The 21,346-nt window shown below is 53.3% G+C and overlaps 1 protein-coding gene across 4 annotated transcripts in view; it reads left to right on the top strand.

Moving 5' to 3' along the window:
• The window catches only part of SDK2 (sidekick cell adhesion molecule 2), a 305,833-nt gene that overhangs the window by 248,155 nt on the left and 36,332 nt on the right, over nt 1–21,346 (top strand). For all 4 annotated transcript variants that reach the window (XM_032966896.2, XM_032966897.2, XM_076072379.1 and 1 more), the window contains 6 exons: nt 7,356–7,467; nt 11,175–11,365; nt 11,937–12,020; nt 16,726–16,920; nt 17,992–18,108; nt 19,791–19,961. In XM_032966896.2, coding sequence (XP_032822787.2) covers nt 7,356–7,467; nt 11,175–11,365; nt 11,937–12,020; nt 16,726–16,920; nt 17,992–18,108; nt 19,791–19,961 — 870 coding nt within the window. The remainder of the gene's footprint in view (nt 1–7,355; nt 7,468–11,174; nt 11,366–11,936; nt 12,021–16,725; nt 16,921–17,991; nt 18,109–19,790; nt 19,962–21,346) is intronic.

The raw sequence follows: 21,346 nt of genomic DNA on the forward strand, positions 1-21,346 counted from the left end.
TGGGTGGCCGGCACCACGCCCGGCAGCGTTTTTTGTCTCCCGAGTGGCGATGTTTACACGTCGCAGCAGGTGTATTATTTTGAGGCTCAGTCGATCTCGGGGAGGCTCAGGGACCGATTCAGATAGCCTCCACCAGTGTTGGTGGCCATGAGCGAGAATCGAACTCGGGTCACCGGGTTCATTGCGCGGCGTGCGCTCACCGCTACATGACCGCTCCCCGCACGCCCGCGTACACAGCAAATATACACACGCATGAACGTGCGCTCATGCCCACGGTAACCGGCACGCGGCACGCATGTACACACGCACGTACCCACGCGCACATGCATGCACATACACACGCGTGCGTGCAAAATTAAGACGAAGTGCGTTCCCTCGTGGTGAGGAATGGCGCATTTTCCTTTTTCTATCGCGGCTGAAATGTATGTTTTTTTTCCGCCCGGCTACACCCTCTCCTGCACTGTGGTTACAATTTCTCCACTTTGGCATCTCGGGGCAAATTGCTTGTCTTGCGGCGTGAAATGTGGGCCTGTGTTTAAGGTGTTGAGGACTTAATGGCACGGGTTTAAAGGGAGATGGAGAGCGCTTGGTGAGAAGCACAGCGATAAGCAAGCCCCCCCGAGCTCCGATCCCGCCAGAGCTGCTCCTGATCGCGCCAAAACGTTTATTCATCGGCGCGAGGCTGCAGATAGGTTTTTTTTTTTGTTTACGGTTTATTAATAAGGCACCTTGCCAATTCTTCACACTGTGTCCATACGGAGCCGATTCGCCAAGCATTTCGTTCGTTTGTTTTTATTTACATTTACTCCGATTGGATCAGAAAAAGGGGAGTGGAGCGCACGCGGGATGAGCGGTGTTTGTCTGGCGGAGCCGTCGGACCACGGTGCCGGACACAGCCCCAGACGACAACGGGCCTCGTCACGAAGGCAGTCGGGAGATTTGGTCCACTCCCTGTCGAGCCTCGGATTGTCGCTCGTTGCCGTGCTCAGCGGTGGACACCTGTAAATAAAAGAGCTTTTCAGCTCATCGGATTTCTAAGGGATAAATTAACGAAAAATTCTGAGATTCTAAAGATTCGGGCTCCGAGCAGAGCGGAGGAAGTGAAGCCTGCGCGTCGTGTGGAGTTTGCGCGCCATGTGGCGTGTGAGTGCCGTGTGGAGTTTGTACGTCGTGTGGAGTTTGTGTGTCGTGTGGAGTTTGTGTGTCGTGTGGAGTTTGTGTGTCGTGTGGAGTTTGTGCGCCGTGTGGAGTTTGTACGTCGTGTGGAGTTTGTGTGTCGTGTGGAGTTTGTGTGTCGTGTGGAGTTTGTGTGTCGTGTGGAGTTTGTGCGTCGTGTGGAGTTTGTGTGTCGTGTGGAGTTTGTGCGTCGTGTGGAGTTTGTGCGTCGTGTGGAGTTTGTGTGTCGTGTGGAGTTTGTGCGTCGTGTGGAGTTTGTGTGTCGTGTGGAGTTTGTGCGTCGTGTGGAGTTTGTGCGTCGTGTGGAGTTTGTGTGTCATGTGGAGTTTGCGCGTCGTGTGGAGTTTGTACGTCGTGTGGAGTTTGTGTGTCGTGTGGAGTTTGTGTGTCGTGTGGAGTTTGCGTGTCGTGTGGAGTTTGTGCGTCGTGTGGAGTTTGTGCGTCGTGTGGAGTGTGTGTCGTGTGGAGTTTGTGTGTCGTGTGGAGTTTGTGTGTCGTGTGGAGTTTGTGTGTCGTGTGGAGTTTGTGTGTCGTGTGGAGTTTGTGTGTCGTGTGGAGTTTGTACGTCGTGTGGAGTTTGTGTGTCGTGTGGAGTTTGTGTGTCGTGTGGAGTTTGTGTGTCGTGTGGAGTTTGCGCGCCGTGTGGAGTGTGTGCGTCGTGTGGAGTTTGCGCGCCATGTGGAGTTTGTGTGTCGTGTGGAGTTTGTGTGTCGTGTGGAGTTTGCGTGTCGTGTGGAGTTTGTGTGTCGTGTGGAGTTTGTGCGTCGTGTGGAGTGTGTGTCGTGTTGAGTTTGTGTGTCGTGTGGAGTTTGTGTGTCGTGTGGAGTTTGTGTGTCGTGTGGAGTTTGTGTGTCGTGTGGAGTTTGTGTGTCGTGTGGAGTTTGTGTGTCGTGTGGAGTTTGTGTGTCGTGTGGAGTTTGTGTGTCGTGTGGAGTTTGTGTGTCGTGTGGAGTTTGTGCGTCGCGTGGAGTTTGTGCGTCGTGTGGAGTTTGCGCGTCGTGTGGAGTTTGTGCGTCGTGTGGAGTTTGTGCGTCGTGTGGAGTTTGTGCGTCGTGTGGAGTTTGTGCGTCGTGTGGAGTTTGTGCGTCGTGTGGAGTTTGTGCGTCGTGTGGAGTTTGTGTGTCGTGTGGAGTTTGCGCGTCGTGTGGAGTTTGTGCGTCGTGTGGAGTTTGTGCGTCGTGTGGAGTTTGCGCGTCGTGTGGAGTTTGTGCGTCGTGTGGAGTTTGTGCGTCGTGTGGAGTTTGTGTGTCGTGTGGAGTTTGTGCGTCGCGTGGAGTTTGTACGTCGTGTGGAGTTTGTGCGTCGCGTGGAGTTTGTGCGTCGTGTGGAGTTTGTGCGTCGTGTGGAGTTTGTGTGTCGTGTGGAGTTTGTGCGTCGTGTGGAGTTTGCGTGTCGTGTGGAGTTTGTGTGTCGTGTGGAGTTTGCGCGCCGTGTGGAGTTTGCGTGTCGTGTGGAGTTTGTGCGTCGCGTGGAGCGGTTGTGCTGTTGTTAGAGCCCTGCGCCATGAGCCAGTGCACCCGAGTTCGATTCTCGCTCATGGCCAACACCAGTGACAAATATCTGTACCAGTCTTTAAACGGTCCTGGGGCTCCCCTAGGTCGACTCAGCCTTTAAAACGAGTACCTGGTGCCATGTGGACAAAGGCGGCCGGGCTTGGTGTTGGCCACCCACTCCCTCATGCGCGTCGCCGGCCTTCATAGCTGGCACTCGCTAACTGCCCTTTTCTCAAGAGTGTTAAAGGCTATACGGGGGAGCTTTGTTATTGTGTGGTGTACGCGTGTCAGTGCTCTGTGTGTGAATGATGCGTGCCGTTCCTTCCCTACGCTCGTCCCAAACCTCTCCTCTGTCAGAAAGAGTAAGGAGCCGGAGTGAGACTTCCCCATGGGGAGAGAGCGAGAGAGAGAGAATTTCGCAGTCACTTCCCCCGATAAGCGGCACCAGCGCGTCAATTTGTTCAACGCTGAGCGTAAAATTCCACACTCGGCAACGAATTAATTGGAGCAACTTAGGCGTCTTTCAAAAATATATCTAAAGATATATATTCGGAACGTTTAGTGCGCAGAAAAATGAAGATGCCGTCGCACGGCGCCCGCTTCACGGCGTCCGACGTTCGCTGTTCCCGCGGTGACACAGGGAATAACTCCGCGTGGCGTTAGCCCCGGAGCCGTCGGCGCTCCACTCCTCTTTATTCTCATCCGACGCTGTTTGTCACCGGCCCTGCTGACAAATAATAAAGCTACAAGCGCCCCATTTGGGCCTAGAGGGATTAATTAAACTCTACCTTTATAAGCCCGTTCCCGATTTCCTGTCCCACCGATGTCACGTGGGAGTTGTGCAGAAACCATCTCAATCAATCATCGCACCATTCCCCCTGCCTCCCACGCTGCCCCCCCCCCTCCCACTACCCACTCCCCGCCCCCCACTGGATTTGGAAGTCCACAAAAAAAGAAAATACACGATGGATTTATCTGTCAGCCGGCGTGGAGTTTCGCTTGACGGGCAATTTCTTCAATGGGAAATCGCAACCCCCCAAAAATACGATGAGCTCTTATCCTGCAGCTCCAAACGCATTCTGCGCCATCGTGGACAATTGTGGTGAACAAGTAAATGTTTTTGTCATAGACTCGCACAGAGACCCATAGACACAGACACAGAGACGCATAGACTTGCATAGAAACCCACAAACTCGCACAGAGACTCATAGACACAGAGACACATAGACTCACAGAGAGACCTACAGACTCGCACAGAAACCCAAAGACACAGAGATTCATAGACTCACAGTGAGACCCACAGACTTGCACAGAGACCCATAGACACACACACAGAGAGACGCGTAGACTTGCATAAAAACACGGTTAAATCACTTGAGCGCACATCACCGAAATTGTAAATTATATTTTTTCGTTATGAATCTTTAAACTCGTCAAACAGCGCAGGACAGGGTGCCTACGCAACGTGTCTTAAATATCTGTTTGAGATCTCGGCTGTTTTTTTTCCTTTAATGTAAGCAGGGTTTCATGTTCTATGCAGTGTTCAGAACCGTTTCAATTTCTTAATTTTTATTACGTTCGTGTATTTTTCTTGCCCCCCCCCCCCCCCCCGCGATATTTAAAACATCGTATTCATCTCCTGGGATTTGGTGTTTCAATTACAGTGCCACCGCTGGTATTCCCGCTCTGAGCGGAGAGCGATCGGATAAAATCACCGCACCCCCGGAGATGCTGGGTTCGATTCCAGGTCTTGGGCGCCTGCAATGAAAAGTATTGAGAGGCGATGACCTCACACCATTGACTGTACAACAACAATAACAAAAACCATTGGCAGTTACCAGGGTACCCCGAGAGAACTCCTGCGTACAAGTGGATAAGGCTCTACACACTTACACAACTAAACATTTTTTTATTTTACCAGGTCAGGCCCCACTTTGAGACGTAGGCTTTCGCGACCAATATTCATAATAGAGATTTGTTTTTTTTGGGTTAGATCGCTTAAGTATAAATGTGTCGTTAACCCGACACCACGCGGCACGGCCAATTAGTAAGGTTTGTCACGTAAGCAAAACGTGCCAATTGGGTACTGCTTCAGCCCACCGGTGTGTTGGAGAGTAAGTCCACAACATGTACAATTTGAGTAGTACCGTGATGTTTCCGCGTCACGGTAATTATGCCCAGCATCATCGAGCGATTTTGCTAGAATTGTGAAGTGATCTACCCGCTGCTGGTCTTAAACAGCAAGATGACGTCCTCACTGTGAGCCAATCAGGTGCAGAAAGCAGAGAGGGGGTTTATTGTAATTATATAACAGTGGATTATGTTCTTCTGGAACAGATGGCTTAATCACATTTCATCAGTATGCGATGCCTTTACATTACTTAAGAATGTATAGCTCTTTTTCAAAAGAGACATTGGCTATCACAAATGATAGCTCAACGAAGTGGCTTATTAATCGTGTGTAAATTTACAATGGCAGCCAAATGCTCTAGACCGGAGGACCCGGAGAAAAATCCACGCGACCACGGGAATAACATGCAAACTCCAATATATACAGGCGTCAGACTTGGGGTTGAACCCACAACCGCCTGTATACAAGGCGAGGGCGTTACCATCTCGCCACTCTAAGGTCCATACGGATAGATTCCAGAATCCACTGCTGTGCATTAATTTTGGTTGTGCATTTATTTTCGCTAAATTCCAGCTCTGAGAATTAAATCATCAGTTTCACTATAGTGTGACAAACGTTACTCTCATATGTAAGTATAAATGTGTCGTTAACCCGACACCACTCGGCACGGCCAATTAGTAAGGTTTGTCACGTAAGCAAAACGTGCCAATTGGGTACTGCTTCAGCCCACCGGTGTGTTGGAGAGTAAGTCCACAACATGTACAATTTGAGTAGTACCGTGATGTTTCTGCGTCACGGTAATTATGCCCAGCATCATCGAGCGATTTTGCTAGAATTGTGAAGTGATCTACCCGCTGCTGGTCTTAAACAGCAAGATGACGTCCTCACTGTGAGCCAATCAGGTGCAGAAAGCAGAGAGGGGGTTTATTGTAATTATATAACAGTGGATTATGTTCTTCTGGAACAGATGGCTTAATCACATTTCATTAGTATGCGATGCCTTTACATTACTTAAGAATGTATAGCTCTTTTTCAAAAGAGACATTGGCTATCACAAATGATAGCTCAACGAAGTGGCTTATTAATCGTGTGTAAATTTACAATGGCAGCCAAATGCTCTAGACCGGAGGACCCGGAGAAAAATCCACGCGACCACGGGAATAACATGCAAACTCCAATATATACAGGCGTCAGACTTGGGGTTGAACCCACAACCGCCTGTATACAAGGCGAGGGCGTTACCATCTCGCCACTCTAAGGTCCATACGGATAGATTCCAGAATCCACTGCTGTGCATTAATTTTGGTTGTGCATTTATTTTCGCTAAATTCCAGCTCTGAGAATTAAATCATCAGTTTCACTATAGTGTGACAAACGTTACTCTCATATGTAAGTATAAATGTGTCGTTAACCCGACACCACTCGGCACGGCCAATTAGTAAGGTTTGTCACGTAAGCAAAACGTGCCAATTGGGTACTGCTTCAGCCCACCGGTGTGTTGGAGAGTAAGTCCACAACATGTACAATTTGAGTAGTACCGTGATGTTTCTGCGTCACGGTAATTATGCCCAGCATCATCGAGCGATTTTGCTAGAATTGTGAAGTGATCTACCCGCTGCTGGTCTTAAACAGCAAGATGACGTCCTCACTGTGAGCCAATCAGGTGCAGAAAGCAGAGAGGGGGTTTATTGTAATTATATAACAGTGGATTATGTTCTTCTGGAACAGATGGCTTAATCACATTTCATTAGTATGCGATGCCTTTACATTACTTAAGAATGTATAGCTCTTTTTCAAAAGAGACATTGGCTATCACAAATGATAGCTCAACGAAGTGGCTTATTAATCGTGTGTAAATTTACAATGGCAGCCAAATGCTCTAGACCGGAGGACCCGGAGAAAAATCCACGCGACCACGGGAATAACATGCAAACTCCAATATATACAGGCGTCAGACTTGGGGTTGAACCCACAACCGCCTGTATACAAGGCGAGGGCGTTACCATCTCGCCACTCTAAGGTCCATACGGATAGATTCCAGTATCCACTGCTGTGCATTCATTTTGGTTGTGCATTTTCGCTAAATTCCAGCTCTGAGAATTAAATCATCAGTTTCACTATAGTGTGACAAACGTTACTCTCATATGCAGAGCAGGTGGGTAGATGCTGCCCCTCTACTGTGTGGACGAGAGGTCACTTCAAAGGGTTTTTAGAGCTAGCTCTGTGATATCCACTTCCAAGGGTCATCCTCGAAGGGTCACAGCTGTGCGCGATTTCCAAGCGAATTATTCGTCTCGCGACAACGAAACGTGGATTGCACAGTCGGCCATGACTTGAGATGGTGGTCTGGACAAGGCTGAGATCTTGGCACATGCAATGCGGTGGTCACATGATATGCATGCAAGGCATGATGGGAGTCGTGCCTTCCTGCTCTGCGTGAGAGCACACGTTTTTTGCACGTTTTTTTTTCCGGTGCGGTTGGGATATATATAACAAAAAACATATTTAAATTCTGCTGTTTGAATTGTGTCGTCCGTGTCGCTGATCCCGCGCAGATGGGGAGGGTCCGGCCGACCCCATCGCCCCGGAGATTGTCGTGGCGCCGCGGAACACGAGCGTCACCGTGGGCACGCCCGAGGTCACCCTGCAGTGCGTCGCCAACGCCAGGTGAGGGCTCACCGCGCGACACGGGGTCACAAATAATAATCATAATAATTGTTGTCGTTGCATTCGTACGGTGTTGCTTAAAAGCCTCGGCAACTCAAAGTGCCCTTCCATAGCATCTCATCTCAAACTTTTGAAGGGCACCTTCGGTGGCAGCTGTCCCTGTGCGGCAGGCACGTGGTAACTCACTGCTGGCCTGCAAGTGTCCACCGCTGGCCGATGCCACCACTGGGATTCTTGACCCTGACCCCAAGGCTCGCTGCGATTTTATCATTCATGATGCGATATATTAATTGTCACAATATCGTGATTATCGCGATGTCGGTTTGCCAAAAGTTGTAATTGTGTGTCGTGTTGTAATGTTTTTGTGCTTTGCTGTACTTCGGTGTGAATAAGAAAATGTAAACATTCTCCCACCGCAGTTAACTCCTCAACATAAGCCGGCCACGGGTCTTTTAACGGCCACAAAGCCACGACCCACGCGCTGCCAGCTACGCACACGCAACCAATTAATGATATTCACTGTAAACATGATGATGTTCACAGTGAGCTGTCTTTGAGCGTTGCACTGGTGCAGAGTAGAACCCCGCGACTCTGAGCGCGCTCACTGTGTGCGTTGCCTCTGGCACAGAGGACAAAGCGGAGCGCCGACCGTCGCCCGTAACCACCGAGCGGGCGTTTGTCTCTATAGCAGCTTCGCTCACTCTCTCATCGCCTCGCGGGAGAAGCAGGGCTAGCGGTCCCAGCACGTGGACGTTTTTAAAGTCGCCCCTTCAGTGAAAAGGGGAGCGGCAGTGAGCGGCCGGGGGGGGTGGGGAGGGCCGGCGGGGGGTGGCATTGGGCGGTGGCGAGGGGGCCGGAGGGGTGGTGGCAGGTCGACTCCAAATCGCGCTCTTAAGTGCGATTGATTTACAAATAAATAAACAATCGCTCCCAAATTAGTGCGAGGTGATGCAGATTAATGAACCGGCGTTGTTGCCAGCAACGCAGCTTTGTGAGATCTCGCGGTTGTGGGACCCCCGTGCCCTCCCTCCCTCCAATCGTCGCGCCGCCACCACCCGCCCGTCCACGTGACTGATTCTCTTGACTCCTCCGTGCACTTCAGGCCGGTCTCCGTAATGAGTTTAATAATTTATCGCGCTCCGCGCCGCAGACTCACCGGGCCGGGCCGGCTGCGGTGGAGAGGAGGCCCTAGTGGGAGGGCGCGCGCGCCGGCGCAGACGGGGGTTACTTCACGGTGACAAGAAAAAAAAACTAATCTAAATTAAATAAGAAAAATCCCGCGGCTGTGATGTGCGTTAATTAGCCGGAGCACTCCAGTCACATTACGCCGGCGCCTGTGGAGGCGGCGTTCGGGACGTGCTGTGCTGCGAAAGCGCCCCGCGCAAAACGGGGGCGGCCGCCGATCGCCACCTTTTTGTTCACGACCGTCGACTCGTGATGAATGCCCGACAACGCCGGAATAGCCCTGTGGAGAGCCTGGCCCCGCCACGCCGGATTGATGCACCGGAAAGGCGACTTATGTTCGACGTGCGAATTTGTCACGCGGGGTTAGCCTGCCGATTGTGTGCGTGCGTGCGTGCGTGCGAAAAGCAAAACAAAAAAGACAGAAATAACAAAAGTTGGATTCATAGGCAACTAGCGTGGAGAGGCTGTGATGCATCGTGGGTGAAGCCATCGGAGCACCGGGCGTGTGTCCCGTTGTGGCTGGCGCGGTGCGGTCACCTCCTGGCCGGTGCGGTGTCCTCCCTGGACCACGTGGGATGGTGTCACCGCCGGTTGCTCCTGGCCTCCGTTGTTTACACAAAGCAGTGCTTATAAATTCCATATACATCATAATAGCGGAAGAGGGAGAGAACTGCCTCGGGCCGAAAGCTTCCTCATTCCACCATCCACAGGCCCATTGTGGGGCCCTCATTGGTGTGACACCTGGGGCAAATTGACCCTCTTACAAATGGCCCCTTCCCAGCTTTCCCAGGAAAAGAGAGGATGACCCTGGGAAAACCAGGACAGGTGGCAACCCTATTTCCACCTCCCCACCAAGATGCCGTCCCCCGTGCCTCCCGTGCCACGGTGAATGGACTTGGCTGTGGTTTTGTCTCCACTGCCACCAGGTCTCGGCTCCCTCCGTTTCGGCCCTTCCCTGCACCGGCCCTTGCCGTTGATGTGTGAGCACGAGTCTGGAAATTTTGCACAGTTTCGTGGGATTGATGCTCGCCGTGCTAACTGCCATGCTGCGGTTGCTTGCCGCTACAAACTGAGAATTCTCGCAGTGACACGCTAAATAGATTCCATAGTGTGCCTGTGCACACCTGTGTATGCATGAGTGCACGCGTGTGGTTAGCGGAAGCGTTGTGGTTAGTGGACTGCCCTACGAACCCCGCGGCCCGGGTTCTATTTCCGCTCAGGCCAACATCATTGGCAAATATCTGAACCGATTCTGAACCTTCCCGAAGTCGACTTGGCCGTACCCATTTGTGGTGTGCAAAGATCGGCACTGGACACAAATTTGGCTGGGCGTGGTGCTGGCCAAACCACCCGCTCGTGCGCTGTACCGGCCTTGATAGGTGCTCGACTAACAGCTCTTGCCCCATCAGCCCGTATGGCTATATCGGGAATCTTTTGTTTTTGTGTGATTCTGCTGACAAGGTTACCACGAGCAATTAATGATGTAATTGCCACGTGTTTAAAATTAGTGTGTGAACCCATCTATTATTCAGCATTTGCGGCTGTAATTGGTAAATTGCTAATGTGCGTTTGGTACAAATGCGTGTGTTTTCAAGTGATTATTAATATTTGAAAAATCAATTTCTAGTTGGCATTGTATACATCTTTCTTGGCTGGGAAACTAGCCAAACCCCTGACCCCGCTCCCCCCCACCACGCTGGTAAACCCGGCCGGCGTCGCTCGGCACTGAGTTCAACTGTGGCTGGAAAATCAAACTCGAGGTCGCCGGGTTCATAGCAGGGTGCGCTAATCACTGCGCCACCGCTCCGCCCACCCACCGTTTAAACGTATTTATCGGTAATTATTGGCGGCAAAAGGTTACTCATGCGCATTTTGTATCCCCACGAACAATGACTCATGGATTTTATTCGTAAACAAAATGGGAATTATGTTTGTTTTGTTGCATTGTATTTAATTGGCTGATAATTTTCACCGTAATTGGTTGGTGGCTGTTGTGGTTGTGTTGATAGATCTGTGCCTGTTTGGGTCCCATGTTAAACCATTCTCCGTGATGATGACGAGAGAGGAGGGTGTTGTTGTTGATGATGATGAAGATAAGGCTGATGCTGATGATGATCTTCTTCCGTACGGCTGATATAGATGCAAGCAACAACTACAATTTCACGTTCAGGTGGTCAAGCCAAACAACCCGCATCAGGAGTAGCGGAGTGTATCGCTTCGTATTTGTGGATCCACATTGCATTGTAATATGTTGTACGGTCTGTTCTGGATGACCACAGTCGCATGTTGGAAACTTTTACATTTTTCATTTTTTGCATCAGGTATCCACATCTGCCATGGTTTGCGCAGTGGGTGTGGTTTAGGGTGGCCCTGGAGCTTCGTGGAAGATCAAATCCAGGGGATGATGATAATGATGACAACGGTCTTGGCAATGATGATGACGATGATGTTGCTAATGGTGTTGTTGACGAGGGACGATGACGATTAGCGTGCGCGTGTAAACGACGGCCGTGCCTTCCCAGGCCGGTGACACGGCTCACCCTGGTGTGGAGGAAGGACGGTGTGACGCTGCACAGCGGCATCAGCGACTGGGGCCGGCGTCTCACCGTCCAGAACCCGGGCCTCGGGGCGGCCGGCCTCTACGAGTGCGAGGCCGTCCTCAGGGGCAGCAGTGTGGCGCCAGCCTCCGCACGCGCTCACCTCTCCATCATCGGTGTGTGACCGATCATTACGGAAAGACGAACCTCCCCCATCATAGCCTTTAACAGACCGTTGTTGGGGCTAAGGACTGCTGTTAGCGAGCGGCGCCTATGTAGGCCGGCATTCGCACGCGAGGGGGTGGGTGGCCGGAACCACGCGCGGACGTTGGCGATGTTTACACACCACAACCGAGTACTCGCTTGAGGCCGAGCTGACCTTGGGGAGGCCCAGGACCGGCTCAGACAATCGTCACTGCTCGCGGTCAATATCGGCGACGAATATGTAAACCGGCCCTCAGCCTTCCTCTCGGACAACTTAGCCTTAAATAAGTACCTGGTGCGGTGTATAAACCTCGCCACTGGAGTGACAGCGGCGGCCTGGTGTGGTGCTAGCCACACCACCTGCTCGTTTACTGTGCCAGACCGGCCTTCATAGGAGCTACCCGCTAACAGCACTTGCCCCTCGAGTCTGTTAAGGCTATACGGGGGAAGCTTTCTATGCACGGCGCGGGTGAATTGATCAAGTTGCTTGGTGTAGGTGCGGTGTAGATACCAGAGCGTCCTGTCTCCCTCCTCCTTCCTCAGAGCCACCGTACTTGGTGCTGGAGCCTGAGAGGCACATGGTGGGAGAGGTGGAGAGCATCGTGGATATCCCCTGCCAGGCAATGGGTACAGCACACACGGCACACGCGGCAAACACAGCACACGTGACATATACGGCACACGCAGCACACACGGCACATGCGGAATACGTGACACCTACGACACATGCGGCACACATGCTCCATGCACCACACGCTCCATACACCACGCAGCATGTGATACACACTAACACCACACACTATAAACCACACACACACACACCATACATACATACACTAGAAATCACACCCTCTATATACCACATCCTTTATATACCACACACACACACACACTACACACCTACACAGCATGCGACACACACCACACACCACGCACCGCACACACCATACGCACACTGCACTATACTCCACCAACTCCGTACACTGCTACATCATGCGACACATGCTACACACACAACACACCTTTCACTCAGCTGCACCCACCACACACAACGACACACCATGCACCGCGCGTAATTAAAGAGTGACGCGTGCGTGCGCGCGCGTGTGCTCGCGTTTTGCGGGGAGAGTGCGGGGAGGGGATTTCAGAGCCCTCCTGGTTTTTAAAGAACCGTTCTGTAAACACGCCCTGTGCGTATTGTCAGCCGCCTCTTTATTCTCAGATCGCTCCGTTCGCCGCTGACAGGTTTTTCATTCCGTTGCGATCGTTGTTCATCAAACCGCCCCGCGATGGCGAGTCGAAACGGAATTGGCCGGGTCGGTCAAACACAACGCCTGACAGCGGCCGCTCTGCACGCTTCCTCGCAGCCGCGCTCGCCCACTCGCAGAACGAGCAAAACAAAAAGGAATGTCCTTTCACACGGTCTCCCCTCCCCACCGTCTCCCCCCCCCCACCACCACCAACTCCCCCCCACCACAGTCTCCCGCCCCCCGCACCGACGCTTCTCCTAGTCGCTCTTGAGCGTGGAATCCTCCCGCTCGGTGCCGGTGCTCGCTGGGCTTAGTTTTAGCCCCAGCTGTCCGGGACTGAGCTCAAGAAAATATTCCACGTTTGAGTTTATTTAAATTGGTTTTCGCGGATTATCCAATTTAGCCAGTTGCCCGGATATTTTACACGGGAGATCAGGGTGGTGCTGCATGAGCACAGCAGCAGCAACAGCGAAGACGAAAAACATCGACACAGCAGACGACGAGTTCAAGCAGGGTCCTTCAGGAACACTGCACGACTCACAAACGAGGCGTTCAGTGGTCGTAAATGAAACGCACGCGCCAAAAAAAAAAAACGCAGTGCAGATAGAATGTGAGAGCAAGGGGTGCAGGTGCAAGTTAAGCTCTGTGTTTGACTCTTAACAAGTGACACGAACTAAACAAGTTAGGTGTAGGTGCAAGCAAGCTCTGCGTCTTGGTGTCATAGTGAAATTAAGAGGGCGGAGTGACGTGAAGTTAAACCTATGCTGCCAGCCCTTTGGGAACCCGAAGCAGATATTATTTTGGGCCGCCCCCCGTCACCCATCCCTCCCCTCTTTCAATCGATACAGTCCTATTGAGACGACATATGGGATACAGACGAGACATATAGACCTGTGGGAAGAGAAGAGATTCGCAGGCAAGGAGAGCTGCTGCGCGATGGGAAGACGGTGGCAGACGGGAGAGATTCATTGGCGTTTTGCGGTAGTCAGCGTTTGCTGAGGTTCGAATCTGAGCTGAGACTTATTTTGACCCCTCCCTCTCCTTTTTTTTTGATCACCAAACCGAGCTCCCTTGATCCTCTTTTGAGCCCCGCACTCCCGGCTTGGTTTTGCTCTCGCCCGGCGCCACCGCGGCCTGTCCCGCCCGCCCGTGCCGATCGGCGCGTTTGACCTCTCGCTGGGATAGGTCGCCGCTCGTTATCTGCTGGTGAGCGGGGTTGAGCTCGTTAAGCGCCAGCGCGCACGGCCGCTGTTGATGGCGCGCATGGAGGCCGCTGTGCGTCGTAATCCCCTCTCTGCTAGAGCCTCCTCCTCTCTCCTCCACCCCTCCTTCCCCTGTCCCAACACCACGTGTGTGTGGGCGAAAGCGGTGTTTTCTAGACGTAAGAATATGCCGTTGTGTCCCCATAGTGATCGCGGAGGGCTTGTCAACGTAAGCTCCTGAGACACAAGGCAGAGTGGTAGCAGGCAAGGGCGGATAGCAATTGATGATTGCTAGCAAGGGTGAAACTGCTACACCACATGGTCGTCTCATTGTCCTGCTGTTGCCTAAAATAGTTCAATAATATTTACGGCAGCAGCCATGGTCTATTCACTGCTGGGTGAAAGCCTTCCCCAAATAATTGCCACCTCTCACAAGCTTGTTGTGTAACAACCCTCCTTGAATAACATGGCCACAGTGCTGACCATGTCGGGTTTGTGGTCTGAAACAAAGCGTTGTTTGTTGTGACACGCAAGGCATGCTGGGAGGACTGAGCTTCTGGTCACCACGGTTCCCTATTGCTGTCGATAAATCACCATTTGTGACTCGTATCATTATTTTTATCACGATTGTGCATTTATTTTCAGCATGCACGCCCTTTCCTCTATTTTGCATCGTTTAGACAAGGCGCGAGGGTTGGTGTGAGCCTGCGTTGTCGCTTAGAGGAGGGTCGCTGTGAGGTGGCGTCATTGGCACGCCGAGTGTGCGTGCGGTTCGCGAGCTGTGCTCCCACGCCCTCCCGCACGCTCTCTCGCTAAACGCTTGGCTCGCGCGCGGTTAAGCGGTCACGTTAACAATTTAACGAGGCACAGTTAGCGGAGGAATCTCTCTGCTAAGGTCCAGCTTGAAGGAGATCAATACCCGCGGCAGATTTCTCAAAATCATTATTTGATCGAGCGGCGAATAAATCACGTGCAGTTATCCAAACGCTCTCTAAACTGTGTTTGTAGGTGGAAGTATTAGAAGTATTTATTGGCACTATGCAAGCCGACCGGCAGCTGTCAGGGCAAAACGCATTTGCATATATGAAAAAAAAAATTATTGCTGTTTTTTTGTCTGCAAACTTTGCTGAGTCTCACACAGGAGCACATTTATACACGAAAGTTACGTTCGTATCGGATCAACTTTACGACAGTTATCGTGCCTCACCCCCTGTTACGGACGGACGGCGGAACTGATGGATCCACGCTTGCAGCGTTAACAATCGCGACGCCCACCCTCCCCTCGTCATCCCCTCCTCCTTTCTTAAAAACAACTACCCTGACCCCCTTTCGGTGGGACCCCAGGCAGGTTTGGGGCAACGGGGTCCGTTCCCCACCTTTCTATCCCCTGCTTTTTATAACCCACTTGGTTTATTTTGACGCGGGAGGCGTGGCGGTCCGCCGTCGCGGGGAGCGGGCACCTCTGTTGGCGTTGGGCAGCAACCGGCTCAGCCCCTCCTCTGCCTGTGACGTTAATACGTAAAACAAATGGCCTTCTTTTGCTTACAAGCTGCAATGCCGACGGAGTTCGTGGGAAGTGTCGTGAGGCCTATACATTTATTTTGAAATGACTGAAATGACGGTGAATTAATTGCGGCCCTCGCGTACCCAAATGGAACATCTCGGGCCTCGCGGACCACTTTGCATTTTTGTGAGCGGTTTGGTAGTCCCAATTGGTTTTTCGTCATTTCCTCCCCCGGCTATCATCTTTGCTTATACCAGTACTCCTGCCACCCCCCCCCCCCCCACCGAACATAGCGTTCTCGGCGCGTGGAACAAAAATAATCTGCCAGACGCCCGTGATTTCCCTCTAAATCATTTCCCTCCATGCAAAATGTGGCAGTGGGGGTGATTTTTTTTTATTATTAAAGTAATATTGCCAATGATAATAATAATTCTTCACGGATAGGAGCTTACGGATCGGGAGGGGCGGGGGGGGGGGGGTGGGGCGTTGTTGCCATGAGAAGGCGCCACGTCAGGGGCTCCGTCGGCGTCGTGCTCCGTGCGGTGCATGCACGGCGGCTGGCGCGTGTGCGCGTGCGTGCCCACGTGCGTGCCCACGCGCGTCCCTAATAGCCGAACAAGGCTAATATAATTTCACGGGCGGCAGAGCGGCGGCCTCCGGACGTGTCATTTAGTTACCATAAATTTCGTAAGCACACCGAGGCTTCGCCCGTGGATAGTGGGGTAATTCATCATGTACGCTTTAATAAACCGGCATAAACTGATGAAATATTTTCATCATATTTTACACGGTGGATATTGCAGGGGCGGGGGGAGGGTCAGCTGGGGGCTTTGAGGGGGGGCGGCGGGATTAGGTGGCGTGACCGGGGGGGCGGCCTGTGGATCAAGATCAAGATGCCACTGTGGCCTCGCCCGCCGATCCCTCTGCACCTTGCCAATGCCCCCTACCTCCTGCCCGGTCCCGCAGCCGCTGCTCGGGAGTCACGCGGCGACCTCCCGGGGTGCGGGGAGACGGGGTGTCCGTACGCATCCCTCCGCGCACTAATTTTTTCCCGAGTTGGAATCCTGCTGCTGTTGTATCCTGGGGTGCCGCACCCCTGTCCCGACGGCACCGCTGCACTCAGTAGAGATTCTACGCAAATCGGTCGGCGTGATGGACGATCCAGAACTCACCGATTCGCTCCGGTCGCTCGCTCGTCCGGTGGGTCAGTCGTCGCTCCTCGTCACTCTGATATTGCTACAACCATGGTCATTATCGAGCACCCCTGTTGAAGACTCGGTCTCTACCGGACCAACTCTTTGGCCTCGTCCACCACCACCAAACTGTGTTCGGCCACAATGCCTTTTCAAGCGGTGGTCTCCGTGCGTTCCCTACAGGCTCGCCGCGACCATCACTGCAGTGGTACAAGGACGCGGTGCGCGTGGGCGACCTCTCGGCCAGACGCTTCGTCGTACTGCCCAGCGGGAGCCTGCAGATAGGCCGCCTGGAGCCCGACGACACGGGCATCTACCAGTGCGTGGTGTCCAACCAGGCCGGGGAGGTGCAGACGTACACGCACCTCTCGGTCACCAGTGAGTATTTGCGACGGACGCCGGGTGGTCCTGCACAAGACAAAGATCAACCGGTGTAGCCTTAGCACACTGTTGGGGCAAGTGCTGTTAGCGAGCACCTATGAAGGCCGGCACGGCACACGAGGGAGGTGGGTGGCCAGCACCACGCTCGGCCGCCTTTGTCTCCCGAGTGGCGATGTTTACACGCCGCACCAGGTACTCATTTGAGGCTTAGTCGACCTAGGGGAGGCCCAGGGCCAGATTCAGATAATCGTCACCGGTTCTTGACCGTGAGTGGGAATTGAACCTGGGTTTTCAGGGCGGCGTTCTAACCGCTGCACTACCGCACACGTGTACATCGACACACACACACGCATGCACTCGCACCCTTGGGGCATGAACACGGCCCAGCCGTAGTGTGTTCGCTGCAGGCCGCCCTGGTTAATACCACGGGGCTGCATTCAGCATGAAATGCCACATGCTTCGGAGTGGCCGTTAGAGATCCCCCTGACGTTCTGAGCGATTTGGCCATTGTGTGCTGGCGCCAGTCAAAATGCAGCAATAATCGCCCCCTACTGAGGGCCTTAATGCCCGGTGTGCGCTCGATAGCTTATGCCCATGGCGTGCTTGACAAATTGCACTCATTATCCCCCCCACACCCCAGAGTCTTGTCGTTTCATGTTCACAAATATCCTTCAATCATGTGGCGCTGCTCGGATATCAATTTGTGCGTCTGCTTTAGCAACAACAGATGCCCGCATGTTATATATGTGTACCATATATGGCGCGCTGTAAACCCACCTCACTGTGCTCCGACTATAAATGAGATTTGCGTGCGTTGTCCGGTAAACACGAACATCTTGACCCTGGTGGGGATGAGACGGGGCATGAACACTTAAGTTTGAAAAGCGCCATTTTCATTCCAACTTCAAATGACCGCTACGCTTTCAGTCGGCAGCCAGAGGGCCCTAGGCCTTTCCTGACCGCCACTCCCCACACGACCCAACTCTTTCCAGTTAACCCCCCCCCCACCCATTACCGCTCTTCCCCATCGTCATCTTTCACCTTGCCCGTCGCGACCGTTGCCCACAGGCATCGCCGCCAACATCACGCGAGGGCCGACCGACACGCTGGTCATCGAGGGCCACGCGATCGTCCTGCCGTGCGAAGCGCTGGGAGCTCCGCGCCCGTCCATCACCTGGCAGAAAGGTGGGAGGGGGGGGGGGGTGGGGGGGACCCACAGCGGCCCGCGCGTCCCGTGTAGAGAGCGGCTCCCACGCGTTCGTTGTTATTTTTCCACTGCGGGAAGCAGAGCCGCGCCGTGGAAAGGGCGACGCGGTGACCCTGTGCCCCTCACCGGCGTCGAACGCAATTGACGAGTCGTTAGCCCCGCCCCTGGGCCCTGCTTGGCCCCAAACCGGATTCAGATGTGTCGCGAGGCCAGTGCGTCACGGTTTGGTTCCGGCTCGGCACGACAAATAACCAGTGGGCGCATGATGCCGGCTTGGCTCGAGTGTGCCAGTGGAAAAAGGGTGTCAATTGAGGGTAAACTCTGAAACTCAAGGTCGAGGGGTCACCATAACCAGTGTCAATGATGCCACCACTCCTGGACCATCTCTTCCATCCCGCCAGATCACGCGGCCGTCATACGGTCGACACTCAATGCCCTCCCGTACGTCGTAACCCACCACGTGGCTTCAGTTCACCGCTGACCTCCAGCGTCTGTCCCGGTGCCTCCCCGTTCCTCCGTCCTGCACAATGCTAGAATGGAGAACGCTCAGCGCCTCTTTGCCTTGTTGACCGTCAAATGTTTTTTCATTCTCTTGTGCCATCCATTTGCTGCGGGCTCAAGTCACACGTTGGCAAGTGGGCACTTTGATGATTTCTTTTTCGAGTGTTTAATAATAAGGCGCCTGTCAGATCCGTTTGACGCTTTGTTTGCGCTCAGAGGCATTCGGCACGGTGAGGGACGGCGCACAAAAATCAAACCCGTGTCAGTGATTGATGAATCAGTCTCCTCTTAACAAATGGGTCCGCCGCGTAGCCGTGAGAAATAACTGGCACCACCCCCCCCTCCCCGCCTCCCCTTTGAGCTCGTTTAAATCCACTAACATGCTCCCGTAAATTCCACTCGGTTTTTTTTTCGACAATCTTGTAAGAGAGGAAGGCGCAGAGGTGCACCGCGAGCCATGGGGCCCAGGCCGCCGGCGCACGGAACGTGCAACGCAACTTCAGGCGCTCATGAACGACGGCCCGGCAGGCTCAGAATGTAAACACGATTTGTCAGTGTTCGATTTCACGTTAGCTTTTAATCGCAACGCATTTTTAAACGCGGCCAATCAAAGTTCATATTTTGCTTCATTCCTTTCGGCTTTTGTTGCCGACAAGGATGGGGGGGGGGGGCAATTTTTCATCTCTCACTCGACGGAAAAATAATCATTGTCGAGCTTCCTTGGTTTTGCCGGAGTAATTAATTAAATGGTCCCGTTTGTGAAGTTCATATTCCTTTAATGCAGTATTCCTGAAACTGTGGGCCACGACCCGCAGCGGTTTTGCCGTTGTCATTGGATTGGGGTCACGACCCAGGCCAATAACAATAATGGTACGAGTAGAAAAGCAAGGAACGACGTCTGCAGTGCGGTTCCACTTCCCAGTCAAGGCTGCAACACGGCGGCCATCGACGTAATCATAGCAGCCCCCGAGCACCTCGTCGTGGGTTTTGCACGTGTGATTATTAAACGGTAAAGGCTGTGCTTTTACCGTTACACTTGTGCTCATGGCCTGGGCGACGTCGCTGTCCCGTCTCTCTCACTCTGTTCTCTCTCTTCCCTCTCCTCTCTCTCACGCGCGCCCCCACCGTGCCCCCCCCCCCCCCCACCGCGCTGGTGCAGACGGCGGGGTGGTGCTGGCGAGCGGCTCGGTGCAGACGGCGCGCTTCACGCTGCTCGAGTCAGGCGGGCTCCTGGTGAGCCCGGCGCGGCTCGGGGACGCCGGCAGCTACAGCTGCGTGGCGACCAACTCGCGCGGCGCCGACTCGCAGGAGGGCAGCCTGCTGGTGCTCGGTGCGTTGTGCACGCTGGGGCCCACGCTGGCGCCCGCTCACAAAAAATTCCTTCGATGGGCTAAGAGGCCGCCAAACGAGCCTCACGGTCACGAGGTGTCGCTAGCCAGAACGTGTCGAGTCGTCAGACGTCACCGCTGGATAATTTACCGAGCGGTGTGCGCAAGCTCAACCAGAAGGGTATTGCTTGTACGTCCCTGGAACTGCGGCGCTAGACCGCGCACCGGGTATGACGGTGGCTCAGCGGTAGAGCGAGCTGCTCGCAAGCGGAAGGTTGCGAGTTCAAATCCCGGTTGTGGTTGACTCAGCCCATCATCCCTCCGGGGTTGATAGAACGAGCACCACTTTATGGGGAAGTCCACTGTGGTTTTTCTTATAGATAGACTCGCCCCCGCCACAGGAACGTGGGATTTTCACCACTGGTTCAGGGGCTGGACAGATTATTTGAGCACCGCAACGATGCTCATTTGAGCAGCAAGGTATCACTCTCTGACACGGAGTGAACTGATTCAAGAACCTAAACGTACAACGGGAACCGCTCCCAAATCAGTTGAAGTCACTGGGTTTGTCGCTTTGCCAAAATGTTGTCGCTTCAGAAAGCCAAAACGTCGCGAAATTTCGCGACGAAACCACCGAGTTGACAACACCGGTTGCTCGGTGCCCACGGTAATGCACGTTGGTTGCGGTTGCCGTGATACGGTGGTAGTGGGGTACATCACGCTAGCGCTGGGCTGTCCAGTTATCTGAGTGACCGGTTGGTCCACTGAACATCCGTGCCATTACTTGACCAATTGGATAACGCGAAAATAGTTCGAAGGCGTCTCGCCTGTGTATTGACCTGTACCGCTGGACGGGAGGTTAGGAGCAGGGCACGGTACCATCAGGCGAGTCCCACTGGGCGTGGCTCACAGGGGATTTCCAGCGTTGAGGAGGCAGGCTGTCTGGGTGACTGCCATCCGTAACAAGGACTTGAGGAGTCGACCACCGAACGGAGTGGTCTATTGCAATCGTCCCGGCTCAGCATGCCATACTTCACCCTGCATAACAACAGGAGGCAGTGACACCGTCCCGTTTCGTACACATATCCTGGCATGGCAGTGGCCTCAGCCTGAACGTAATCGGCGCCCTGGGCAAACAAAGAAGTCACCGCCGGGGTGAGAGTAATCCTCGAGTAATAACCCTGTCACGTGTTGTAATTGTTAATCCGTCGCGCGAACCCTTTTGTGTGAACGTCGCCCAAAATACGCGCTCTACATGGTGGGCAGTGGAGGACTGTACGGCAGAATCCAGTGTTGTACCGTACTTCTGTGCTCCCCCCGCTATAATCCGCATCGACCGGCATGGGTGAAGTATGGTCAAACAACACCCACGACCCAGCAGTGGATT

Source organism: Petromyzon marinus, chromosome 37 (genome assembly GCF_048934315.1).
Source record: "Petromyzon marinus isolate PM22_M1 ecotype Great Lakes invasive population chromosome 37, UKy_Petmar_22M1.pri1.0, whole genome shotgun sequence".
Taxonomy (NCBI): Eukaryota; Metazoa; Chordata; class Hyperoartia; order Petromyzontiformes; family Petromyzontidae; genus Petromyzon; species Petromyzon marinus.